We start from the raw sequence: 12,921 nt of genomic DNA, 5'->3' as shown, positions 1-12,921 counted from the left end.
ATTGGAAAGGAGAACGAAACATGTTTATAAGAGTGTGGAAATCTTTCCTTCGTAGACACGTTTTAAAACTTTGAGTAAAAGTCCGAAAAGAAAATCCAAAGAAAAAAAGATATCTGCTAGCAATGAACTTGGAGTGTTATAAAAGATTTTGAGCAATAAATTCACGGTGTCAGTGTCTACAATCCAAATACAACAAAAGTTCAAAAGAGGGTTGACATGGAAGTGAATCTAAACTCGAATACTCAGTTGCACCCGTGCCCAACCAACCACATGGGCACTAGAAAAGCTACTTCATGTGTCAAAAGCTCAAGTGGTCGTGTTGGTTACCATGGCTAGGGCGGACCAAGTTGAGGCAGAGATGGTTACTATTTTTTACTGCGATAGTGTTGGATTATCAAATTTAAGTGAAATATACGATTGTTACTATTTTAAAAGCGAATGGTTCGATCATCTATTTTTACGATAATCTTAAAAGAAAGCAGAATAAGATTATATAAGTAGGAAGAAGAATAATGTTTGGATGACTTTTGAAAGGGTGGTCGGTAACCGAGAACATTTTGTAAAGTGATTCTTAAGGAACCCAATTGTATTTCTTGTAAATTATGCGACTAAGACGCCTCATACCTAGGATTCAGATCAAGATTTGGAATCCATATTCGACACCCGACAATCCTGACATTCTGCAGCATCCCTTACGACACGATTAAGTTACCTACTCTTTGGTTCGTAAGAGTGAAAACGATTCTCACATCCCAATACGAGTTATTCCAATAAGTTGTCTCGCTCATATGTCTCCTATGAAAGAGGCAGTTTGTCAGCTCATTCTATTCTCAAAATTACTCTCATTTGGATATGATCTCAGTTCATTCATGTATCATTTCTTTATTTCAGTGTCACAAAGTCGGTATTAGATACGAACTTTATAAAGTCACGAATATAAAAAGTTCGAGACTAAACTATTATATTTACTTTATTATTAAATATTTATTAAAAAAAAAAAAAGGAAGTTGCCTTTTTAGGAAAAGGAAATATAAAGGGAGTGTAAGAATAAATTATATTTGAATAAATGTGGCCTTTTTCTACTAGGAAATTTTCAATTTTTTTATTAAAAAAAAAAGAATTTAATTTATTGTGACTTAAAAATATATTTTAAATTAATATTTATTCATTGGAACCACGTAATAAAAATATCCTTCTTTTTTAAATTAATAAAGATTTCTTGAAGTGGAAATTTGTTACCCAAAATCAGTAATTATCGGTACACGTGGCACGCATGCGTGACACACATCCTTTCTTTTTTCCAACAAAATTATATGTAAATAGGATATTAAAATTTTTTAATTACATAATTAAATCCAAAATTAAACTTTTTTTAGATTATATTTAATTAATAAAATTTAAATATATATCTCCTGTGTAGTTTAAGTGAAGGCAGAAAGATTTTTACTGGCAAGTAATTATATTTTTTTACCGAATTTCTTGTTACTGGAGTCAGTGATGGTGTCTTTCGGGTCCCACGTAGGTTGAAAATGTTTTATTTTTATTTTTATAATATAGTTCTTGGGAAGAAGAATTTTGATAATTTAAAAAATAATTAAAGTGAAAATTGGTGAAGATAATTATGAAGAGGATGAAGGGTAAATTTCAAACTGCTGACAGCTAAGAGAATGGGACAATAGAAGGTGGGTTTCAAACCCACTCTATTTTGTCAACGCTGGGCCCACATTGGTTCTAAAATAATAAAATAATTTTAAGAAATATAAAAAATAATTAAAGACATAAATTAATGGAAAGCTGCTATTATGCCGTCCGGTCATTATTTTCGTGATGGCGATCTAAATTATGCCCACTACTATGTTTTATCAATGATTTATATTAAATTTAAAAAAAAAAAAAAGTCTGAAGATAACCATATCTATTAGTGGTGGGCTGAAATTGTTACAGATAGTATCGAAAGCAATACTGGGATGATGTGTCAGTGAGGACGCTGAACCTATGGATTGAGTTCATTATTTAGGTTGGAAAAGTTACAAACTTGAACAATTGGGTTGCGTTTAAAAAATGTCTCAATCCATGATCACGCTTTATTCGTGCTGAAACTTTTGAAAATTTCGTTTTTGTCACACAAAATGAATCCTTCCAAAAATGAGAAACAAAATACAAAATATTAATTTGTTTTATATATATTTGGTGCCGGAAAATATAACAAATTTAATTATCCGTCAAAATCAAATAATTAATTATTGGAGAAAATAATAATTTGGTATTGAATTATATTTCCACCTTGGTTGGTTAATGACCATTCTGTCCCCACTTTTTATCTTCTCTACTTCCCTTAAAACGGACCCTCAAAGTCATTACGGCGAAAACAATGAAGCAGAGTAGAAACAGAGCGCCGCCATGAAAAGGGCTCTTCTTATTTTCAACTGCCTTTTGTTGGCCGTCGGCAACTGCGGCGGTCCGTTGATTATGCGGTTATATTTCGTCCACGGCGGGAAGCGCGTGTGGCTCTCCAGCTGGCTGGAAACCGGTGGCTGGCCGATGATTTTCATCCCGTTGATATTTAGTTACTTACACCGCCGCCGTTCCGCCGCCCTGGAGTCATCGGAATCTGCCAACAAAACGAAGCTGATTTTCATGAAGCCGCGGCTGTTTTTGGCCTCCGCCGTCATCGGCATCATCACCGGCTTCGACGATTATTTGTATGCTTTCGGCGTGGCTCGGCTGCCGGTTTCAACTTCGGCATTGATTATCGCCACCCAGCTGGCGTTCACAGCCGGTTTCGCTTACTTACTAGTGAAACAGAAATTCACATCTTATTCGATAAACGCCGTCGTTTTAATAACAATTGGAGGCGCGGTACTTGCATTGCACACGAGTGGAGACCGCCCCGCCGGAGTTTCCCCCAAACAGTACATCGCCGGATTCTTGATGACGTTAGCCGCGGCGGCGTTGTACGGATTCGTTCTGCCGCTTGTGGAATTAACTTACAAAAAATCCCGACAGCGAATTACGTACACCTTAGTGCTGGAAATTCAGCTGGTATTGTCTTTCTTCGCCACCGTCGTCTGCACCGTCGGGATGTTGGCCAACAACGATTTTAAGGTATTAAAAATCCAATCTTTTCTCAAATTAAATCATGGGTTTTTATTATTAATTGTTAAAGCTCTCGTGATTTTGTTTTCGGCTCACACAGAAAGCCGTTAAGGTGAACTTCCTCCCAAAAATCCTCGGTCAGAGACTTATGGAGCCATCGAAGAGCCTCCCCTTAATCGAGGCTCGACTCCTTTTCTAGAGTGCTCGAACAAATTACACCATTTGTACGACACTTGAGTCACTCTTGACTCTGACGTGTCGAACAAAAGGTGTACTTTGTTTGATGGCTCCAGAGAAACGGGTCAAACCTCGATTAAGAGGAGGCTATTCGAAAGCTCCATAAGCCTCAGGGGAGGCTTAAGTGTACTTTGTTCGAGGGGAGGATTGTTGAGGATTATTGGGAGTGAGTCCCACGTTCAATCATGAGTTTATAAGTGAGGGGAAGCACAGATCAAAGTCATCAGAACTTATATTTAAAGTGGACAATATCATACCATTGTGTAGAGTCGTAATTTCTAACAGACTCCACCTTTCACAATTTCATGATATCATATTAGAATGATTGATATGGTTAGACGATGATATTGTCCAATTAAAGTAATAAAAAAGGAATGTTTTGAGAAATTAAATGATGGGTTTTGATTATTAATTACAACAGGTGATTCCTAGAGAGGCGGCAGAATTTGGACTAGGGGAGACGACATACTACGTGGTATTAGCATGCAGTGCCATAGCTTGGCAAGGGTTCTTCTTAGGAGCCATCGGAGTTATTTTCAGCTCGTCGTCTCTGTTTTCCGGCATAGTAATCGCAGTTCTATTGCCGGTGACTGAGATTCTAGGAGTTATTATATTCAAGGAGAAGTTTAAGGCGGAGAAGGGAGTTTCTTTGGCTCTAAATCTTTGGGGTTTTGTGTCATATTTCTATGGTGATATTAAGAACAATAAAAACAACAATCTTGAGCTGCAACTCCACAAGACTGAAGCTACAACTACTCAAATTTCAAGTGTTTGACATCCTAGTATGTAACTTTATGCTTTATGTTGTAAATTGGTAAAGACGATATAAAGTAATAATATGTTGGTCGTCCATTAAAAAGTTGAACCAAAACGAGCATTACTTTGTTTTTTTTTTTTTTTTCTTTAGTAGCCAAACACCAAGTGATGTATCGGTGAGTAGGCTGAGCCTTGAATTGGAGTGGACAGTAGACCGTGTGCCAACAAGGACGCTGGCCCCGAAAGGGGATGGATTAGAGCGTCCCATAATATCGGTGGGCTTGGACTGGTGTTACACCAGTCCAAACACAAATGCATGTAGTCCATGTAGGTTCTTTATTTTTGTTGTCAATATCATCTCTTTTGCATATTTTTCGGTATAGTTTCGGCCAACTTAAACATATTGATATGGAAATCAACTCAAGGGAAAGTATGGAATGGATTACCTTGATGATCAAGATCAAGATCAAGAGTAAAGAAAACTCGTTTCTAAAATCGTGATTCGAATCACTCCACAAGAAGTTTGATCAATACCACTTGAATGACTCTACATGCAAGTTCTAAACACAAGAAAGAATTTGCAAAGAAAGTTTAGCTCTCAACCAAGCTAAAATAGAAATTCTATTCTTAATTCCAAAATTTGATGTCTAATCAAAGAAAAAAAGGGCCTTTACAACCTTAACGTGATACATAACTCTCAAATTAAATGGGCTAGTAAATGAAAAATACCAATAACCCTCATATTAAAATGGCTGGTTAATGGTGGAATATATCTGGGTTACCTTAACTCCTATATTTAAAACTAGCTTAATTATGACAAACAAATAGTTAAACTATAATTAAATAATGCAATTAATAAAATGTGCTTATTGACTCATCCTTGACTAGTTTCATAAATTCAGCGGAGTTCCTTAAATGCAACTTAAAGTGCATTTAATTCATCTCTTTCTTGAAGCTCAACTTTGCACAACATATAAGGGAGGTCTCCAGCGTTTTCTAGAATTTTCTTTGATGAGCTCACCATAGCTTGAATATAACTGTATAAGGTTTGTTGTAGCTTCTTGGCTCTCGTCCTTGTAATTGGACCTTGAGGTATAAAAATTCCTTGGTCGTAGTTCATATCACATATATTAATTAATTAACTTTTGACTAAAAAAAATTAAAAGATCAGATATTTATATTAAAATGGTATTGAACTTAAAATGATGATGACGACAATGATAGTGAAATCTTTCTACCCCTACCTATGGAGCGGGAGTGCCATTATTAGAAGGTTTAGATAAGCTTTTTCAAGTCTTTCTACCGAAACTTACTCGCAACAATTCAACGGAATTGCACGGACCCTAAACCAAACAAGAAATACAAACAAATAGAAAAAGGGTAGAATATTAATGAAATTTTTTAAAAATTTAAGTATGTTTTTAAGATAATTATTGAATTTTTAAAAATTTTAGAAATATTTTAAATAAAGTATAGCTTTTATTAAACAATAATAGTTATAATAAATAATAATTTTTGTTATTAGATTAGATACTTATTAACGCTTTTCTTTGATTTATATATTAAATATTACATTGAAACTTATAAAATATAATGCAATAGGTATGATCTTTGCTTACATTAAATCATCCATTATTTCAATTATTAGTTTTGCACTGTCCTATAGTCTATTTTGGCCCGTTACTTATTTACTTGTTATCGTCAACCTCACAGTTTTAAATCGTGTCTGGTAAGGAGAGGTTTTCACCTTTATGATAAATATTATGTTCCACTTTTTGTTCCTCTCTCCACCAATGTAGAATCTCACAACAAAATTAGTTAAAAAGTAGAGATTCTTGATCAGAACAACTACCACCTTCTATTGTAGTCTCGTGTATCTTTGGATTGTGTGATGTCCCACATTGGTTGGAGAGGAGAACAAATCACCGTTTATAAGGGTGTGGAAACCTTCCCCTAGTAGACCCATTTGAAAGCCTTGAGGGAAAGCCGAAAGAGGACAATATCTGCTAGCGGTGGATCTGGATGGTTACAAATGGTATCAAGACACCGGACGATGTGCCAGCCTTCTCGCTGTTCCCCGAAGGAGGGTAGACACGAGGCGATGTGCCAGTAAGGACGCTGGCCCCAAAAGGGTGTGGATTTGGGGGTGGTCCCACATCGATTGGAGGAAGGAAAGAGTGTCAGCGAGGACGCTGGACCCCGAAGGGACGTGGATTGTGATGTCCCACATTGGTTGGGGACGTGGATTGTGATGTCCCACATTGGTTGGGGAGGAGAACAAACCACCATTTATAAAGGTGTGCCGAAGGGACGTGGATTGTGATGTCCCACATTGGTTGGGGAGGAGCCTTCTCACTGTTCCCCGAAGGAGGGTAGACACGAGGCGATGTGCCAGTAAGGACGCTGGCCCCAAAAGGGTGTGGATTTGGGGGTGGTCCCACATCGATTGGAGGAAGGAAAGAGTGTCAGCGAGGACGCTGGACCCCGAAGGGACGTGGATTGTGATGTCCCACATTGGTTGGGGAGGAGAACAAACCACCATGGAGTAGTCTCACATTTTGGAACGAAACTTCCTAACAGAATTATGTCTTAATCCCGAACCGAAAATACCCTCGGGTGCATGTTCCTTTCCAGATGAACTAAAGAAATAATGAAATAAATAAATACCCGCCACAGAACAAGGTTGTGAGTGAGGAGGAAGGGCTTAAGAAAAGTCTATACAGAATGAGTTCATTTTCCTTTCCCGTCTGCTCTCACCATCTTCACACAGCGATTCGGAAACCGAGATCTCCAGATTTCAATTTACAAAGAAAACCTAGACTTCTCTGCCTCCATGGCTTCCGAACCAGCGGCGAAATCCTGAAGAAGCAGCTCGGAAAATGGCCGGCGTCCGTCCTCGATCAACTCGATCTCCAGTTTCTCGACGCTCCATTTCCTGCACTAGGAAATTCCGATGCTGAAAGATTTTTCGATCCTCCCTATTTCGAGTGGTTTCAATTCAATGCGGTACGATTGCTTGATCTAACTTCGTTTTGCCTATCAATTTCTTTGCGAAATCACAGATTCATTTTTTTCTCTGTTCTTCAGGACTTCACAGAACATAGAAATCTCGAGGAGTGTCTCTCGTTCATCGAGGATTATATGCTTAATCACGAACCATTTGATGGACTCCTCGGTTTCTCACAGGTAATTGGCAAAATGAAGCTTAAACGACTAACGATCTGGAGATGAATTTCTCAATTTCAATCTGTTCGCAAACGTTTTCAGGGGGCGACGTTATCGGCCGCGCTACCGGGACTTCATGCTTTTAGTAGGCCTAGTATTTCAGGCAATTGCAATGGCTTCTTTGACAATAACATAGCTATCTATCTATTTAGTAGACTAGAGTCTAACATGTGGCTGACTCCAAACATAAGTGATTATACATGCGTAAACATGATATCAAAATGAATTATAAGTATTTGAAAATCGAAAATATATAACAGATCGGGCGACGAACGATTTAGATGTAAAATCAATATATCTATATAGATGTAGGTATCTATAGAAAATCATATAAAGGTGATGTTATTATTTTAGATCTAAGTAATTAGATGAATTACTCTTAGTATGATATTGTTCACTTTGAGCATAAGTTATCGTGACTTTGTTTTGAGCTTCCCAAAATGGTTCATACCCATTATAAATCCATGATCATTTCATAAATGATGATACTTTCATCCAATCTTCCACATTTTCAAATTTATATATTATATATATATATTATTATTATTATTATTTTTTTGGTATGTTTGAAAGAAAGTATTATTTTTATTAATTTAGTAAGGTTGTATGAAATGGTGGTGACAGGTGAGCGAGACCCGATGAAGCCACGTGGAGTGAAGCTTCTGGAATCATTTATTGACCCATTAGTAATTTATCATCCTAAAGGCCACATATCAACTTTATATTTTATATTTTCAGATCACAAAGCGGTGAACGTTATGCAGACTTTCATTCATATGATTTCAAACACATCCGATGTTTAATTAAACTATCAATTATGCATAACAATAATTATAATAATGGTGGTGAAAATGTTTGCTTAATCCACCGCACCTAAATAGTGTGTGAAATTTCTCTATTTATAATCAAATAAAATAATAATAAATAGAAAGGTATATAAATCTAGATATTTGCATATAATAAAATATCAAATATGATATATATATATATATATATATAGTAAACTATAATTTAGTACTAAATATCTTTAACCGGTGGTGATTACAATTGTAATCCATTCCAAGTTAAATCATAATATTATTATTGACCGTGAATCATGATCGTGATACATTTTAGTCATTCTATTTTAATTATATATGTTTTTTTTTTTATTTTTTATTTTTTCTTTTNTTTTTTTTTTTTTTTTTTTAATATTAATATTATTTTAAGTTATTCACTGGAAAAATATGAGAGAATTAATCAAGCATTTAGGCTTCAAGAAACGAATAAAAACACCGGCGCCGGAGATCGCTTCCAACTGCCATCAACCATTCCCAAATGGCTCAGTCTCAGCCTCAGCCTCAGCCTCAGCCGGATCCATCCAATCCCGTCCCTCCAAACCCATCGCACTCCGATAATGCGGATCCAGTCACCGATCACCGCTCCACCGACTCTTCTACCCATCCCAAGCTTAACCCTAGCGACGTTGTTCCGCCGCCGGTGCCGGAGGATTGGACTACCGTCCCCATGGGCTCCCAACCCCAACATCCACATCCGCCTCCACCTCAAACTCAGCCGAACAGCGAGGCTCGTGCTCCGATCTCTGAGGGAAATGCCACTACTCTGCCGAATGATGCGAATCCGTATGTTTCTGCAGCTCCGGCCCAGGGAAATCCTTCTTCTGCTAAGAGTAAGTCAAGTTTTATTGAGTGTTTTGGAATTAATGAAATTCTTGTTCATTGGATGTGCGTGTTTGATGAATGATTAGATACGATGGATTCCGTGAAGGTGATGCTTGTAAGATGGGGAAAGAGGGCTGTTGACGCAACCAAGAAAGCCGAGGATCTTGCTGGGAACATGTGGCAGCACTGTAAGCCCTTCAATTCTTTATCATAATCAACGCGTTCTTACCTTCTCATCACTATTGATAAATTTGAATCTAACTTCAATTTTTTGCCGATTTTGATTGGAACATATGCCATGTCCATTTAAACACAGATCCTTGAAAACCTATGATTCCTCTGCTCATGATCCTGGCAGAAATCATTTCCCAAGAACCATTTCTCTTCTGTTCTTGTATGTATTATGCTTTTCCATTGAATGAGCTGTGTTCTTTTTTTCCTGAAATTGAATTTTGGGCTGTGTTTTATCTGGTACTGTAAGCTATCTCTGCACGTATTCAATTGAAACTAGGGTTCGGGGTAGTGACTGTTGTAAGATGAGTCCCACATCAGTTAATTAAGGGGTTGATCATGGATTTATAAGTATAAACCTCCATTGGTACGAGGCCTTTTGGGGAAACCAAAAGCAATGCCACGAGAGCTTATACTCAAAGTGGACAATGTCATACCATTGTGGATGTTCGTGGTTCCTAACAATGACTGCAATAACGTTCTTCATTATTGGTTTTGAAACTTTTTAGCAGCTTCTGTTAACCAGTAATCTAAAACAGTCTTGTTTCAAACCAGTGAAAACAGGGCCTAGTTTTACTGAAGCTGCTGTGGGAAGAATTGCTCAGGGGACGAAAGTTCTTGCAGAAGGTGGTTATGAGAAGATCTTCCGGCAAACTTTTGAGAATACACCTGAAGAGAAACTTCATAAGGCATATGCATGCTACTTGTCCACATCTGCCGGTCCTGTGATGGGAACTCTGTACATATCAACGGCTAAAATTGCCTTTTGCAGTGACAGTCCTCTTTCATACAAAGTGAATGAGGAGACCCGATGGTGCCTTTACAAGGTAAAATTGAATTGTTAAAGCTTACTGTTATAGTGATCTTAGGCTGCAGTACGAACCAGCTTTCATAGTTTTATTTTGTTGAATGGATTTGTCCTTTATGGTATCTATGATACTAAAAATTTTGGCTGAACTGATGTCGATTTAAGTGAAGAAGATGAGATGAATGGTGTTGAGAATTGACGGGGAGTCACACATTGGCTAATTTAGGGAATGATTATTGGGTTTATAAGTAAGGAATACATCTCCGTTGGTATGAGGCCTTTTAGGGAAGTCCGAAGCAAAGCCATGAGAGCTTATGATCAAATAGAACAACATCATATCATTGGCTAATTTAGGGAATGATCATTGGGCTTATAAGTAAGGAACACTTCTCCATTGGTATGAGGCCTTTTAGAGAAGTCCGAAGCAAAGCCATGAGAGCTTATGATCAAATTGGACAATATCATATCATTGTGGAGATCCATGATTCCTAACATGGTAGCAAAGTCATGCTCTTATTTTAGCCATGTCAATAGAATCCTCAAGTGTCGAACAAAGAAATTGCTAGCTTTGAAGGTGTAGTCAAAAGCGACTCATATGTAGCCTAGCAATTTCTTTGTTCGTTACTCCAAATATAATTTGATTCTGATCATCTTGGTCAAGAGATTGCCAAGCTGATCGGCAGCTTCATATATACATATTTTTCTTTTCAGGATTTGATGATGCAAGAGTTTCACATACGTTGTGTTCATTTACCAATTGTAGATTATTGCTTTTGTAAGTCTCTATGCAACCGTTGATTTGGAGTTGCACCCTCTTCTTCTATGCTTGGACCATGACCATTACTTGCTCTTGTATTACCCATGTTTTTATGCTTCTTTGAGATCCTACGTCGGTTGGAAAGAAGAACAAAACATTTTTTATAAGGATGTGGAAACCTTTCTCCAGCAGACGTGTTTTAGAAACCTTAAGGAGAAGCCCGAAAAGGAAAATCCAAAGAGGATAATATCTACTAGCGGTGAACTTGAACCGTTACAATTTCTATGTCATATCCGTTGTAAAGGCTCTATTAATAAGAAATTGACTGAACGTTCCCTGTCTCTTCTCTGGTTATAATAGGTGATGATCCCGCTACATCACCTTAGAGCAGTGAACCCATCAACAAGCAAAGCGAAACCGCCTGAAAAATTCATACAGGTTATCTCCATTGACAATCATGAATTCTGGTTTTTGGGGTTTGTAAATTATGATGGTGCAGTGAAAATTCTTGAAGAAACCCTACAGCCCAACAGTCCGCGTGCTGCCTAAAACTCATTCTGGAACACATCAACTCTTATCTCGTCACCAACAGTAAGTAAGCATATTGTAGTAAGCCAAGATTTTGATGATATACAAACAACTACTGTAGAAATACAAATTATGAAATACTTGCTAGTACTCTGCTGTCTTTATGGAAAATTGGAAATTGTTTGAACTCTTATACAATTTTGTTGATTGAATTGAATGGTAAATAGTATTGATGATTGAATTCTTCTGGACCTGTGTTGTTCTTCAGTTTGGCTGTTCATTCCTCATTCATTTACATTATGCCATGGTTTTTGTATTAACCATTATCAGTAAATTTTCTTCAATGCTCTTATTAGTTTTTTTTTATTAGGAAAGTAGGTTAGCTTAAGTAAATTTATGTTATGATCATTAAAAGCTTGAGTTTCGTTTTTAAACATTTTGAACTCTTAGACACAATCCAAATCAAAAACTACTTTTATAGCTTTCAAGACGAGGGAATAAAACAAAGCTAGCTCGGTTAAAGCAGAGAGGAGCGAAGCAACTCGATCGAGAGGGGGAGGAGCGAAGCTGCCTTACCTCCTTCAATAAGGTCAGGGAATAGTATATTCTAACTTTATCAAATAATCTATGTTTGAATGAACATGCATCCTATTTGTGAGATATCATGTCAGTTGGAGAGGGGAATGAAGCATTCTTAAGGGTGTGGAAACCTCTCCCTACCAGATGTAGTTTAAAATCTTCGGTTGGAGAGGGAATGTGCATCCTATTTGTGAGATATCATGTCAGTTGGAGAGGGGAATGAAGCATTCTTAAGGGTGTGGAAACCTCTCCCTACCAGATGTAGTTTAAAATCTTCGGTTGGAGAGGGAATGTGCATCCTATTTGTGAGATATCATGTCAGTTGGAGAGGGGAATGAAGCATTCTTAAGGGTGTGGAAACCTCTCCCTACCAGATGTAGTTTAAAATCTTCGGTTGGAGAGGGGAATGAAGCATTCTTAAAGGTGTAGAAACCCTAGCAGATGTATTTTAAAATCTTGAGGAGAAGCTCAGAAGGAAAAGCTCAAAGAATAATATCTGCTAGCGAGGTTTGGGTTGTTACAAATTGTATCAGAGTTAGACATCGGGCGATGTGCTAGCAAGGAGGCTGAGCCCCAAAGGGGGTAAACATCAAGCAGTGTGCTAGCGTGTGCTAGCGAGGACACTAGGCCTTAAAGGGGGTGGATTGGGAGTCCCACATCAACAGGAGAGGGGAATAAGTACCAGCGAGGACGCTGGCCCCGAAGGGAGTGGGATTGTGAGATCCTACATTGGTTGGAGTGGGGAAGCCCAAACATTCTTTCTAAGGTTATAAACCTCTCCCTACCAGACGCGTTATAAAACCTTGAGAGAAAGTACAAAGAGAACCAAAGAGTCCTGCTATTTGAAACAAGGGACTGAGACAAAGCTGAATATCGAAGGAATCGAAATAGGGAAGAAAAAGAAGGCAAAGGCATGACAAAAATATCTTAAAATCTGAGCTGTATTGTCAGATAGCAATAAGCAAAGCCAAGCAAATAGGTGTTTTCTTGTTTCAACAAAAAAGCCTCACATGTTTTCAATGTTCTTACACCTTAAACCCCCC

The 12,921-nt window shown here is 37.6% G+C and overlaps 3 protein-coding genes across 3 annotated transcripts; all 3 read left to right on the top strand.

Moving 5' to 3' along the window:
• The first annotated feature begins 2,357 nt into the window (after positions 1-2,357).
• LOC111798671 (purine permease 3-like) lies at positions 2,358-4,204 on the top strand. The gene is made up of 2 exons (XM_023681963.1): positions 2,358-3,105; positions 3,755-4,204. Exons 1-2 carry the CDS (start codon positions 2,401-2,403, stop codon positions 4,106-4,108), a joined length of 1,059 nt encoding a protein of 352 aa, XP_023537731.1. The 5' UTR covers positions 2,358-2,400; the 3' UTR covers positions 4,109-4,204.
• A 2,609-nt stretch (positions 4,205-6,813) lies between these two features.
• LOC111798744 (esterase FUS5-like) lies at positions 6,814-7,539 on the top strand. The gene is made up of 3 exons (XM_023682068.1): positions 6,814-7,095; positions 7,177-7,275; positions 7,357-7,539. The coding sequence occupies exons 1-3, from the start codon at positions 6,814-6,816 to the stop codon at positions 7,537-7,539; spliced, it is 564 nt and encodes a 187-aa protein (XP_023537836.1).
• Positions 7,540-8,535: 996 nt separating this feature from the next.
• Positions 8,536-11,544, top strand: LOC111798041 (GEM-like protein 1). The gene is made up of 4 exons (XM_023680993.1): positions 8,536-8,983; positions 9,062-9,163; positions 9,762-10,033; positions 11,132-11,544. The coding sequence occupies exons 1-4, from the start codon at positions 8,632-8,634 to the stop codon at positions 11,318-11,320; spliced, it is 915 nt and encodes a 304-aa protein (XP_023536761.1). The 5' UTR covers positions 8,536-8,631; the 3' UTR covers positions 11,321-11,544.
• The last annotated feature ends 1,377 nt before the right edge of the window (positions 11,545-12,921 follow it).

This window comes from Cucurbita pepo, chromosome LG07 (genome assembly GCF_002806865.2).
Source record: "Cucurbita pepo subsp. pepo cultivar mu-cu-16 chromosome LG07, ASM280686v2, whole genome shotgun sequence".
In the NCBI taxonomy this organism is placed as follows: domain Eukaryota; kingdom Viridiplantae; phylum Streptophyta; class Magnoliopsida; order Cucurbitales; family Cucurbitaceae; genus Cucurbita; species Cucurbita pepo.
Note: the sequence above shows the minus strand (reverse complement) of the source record. Positions and strands in the feature narration are given on the sequence as shown.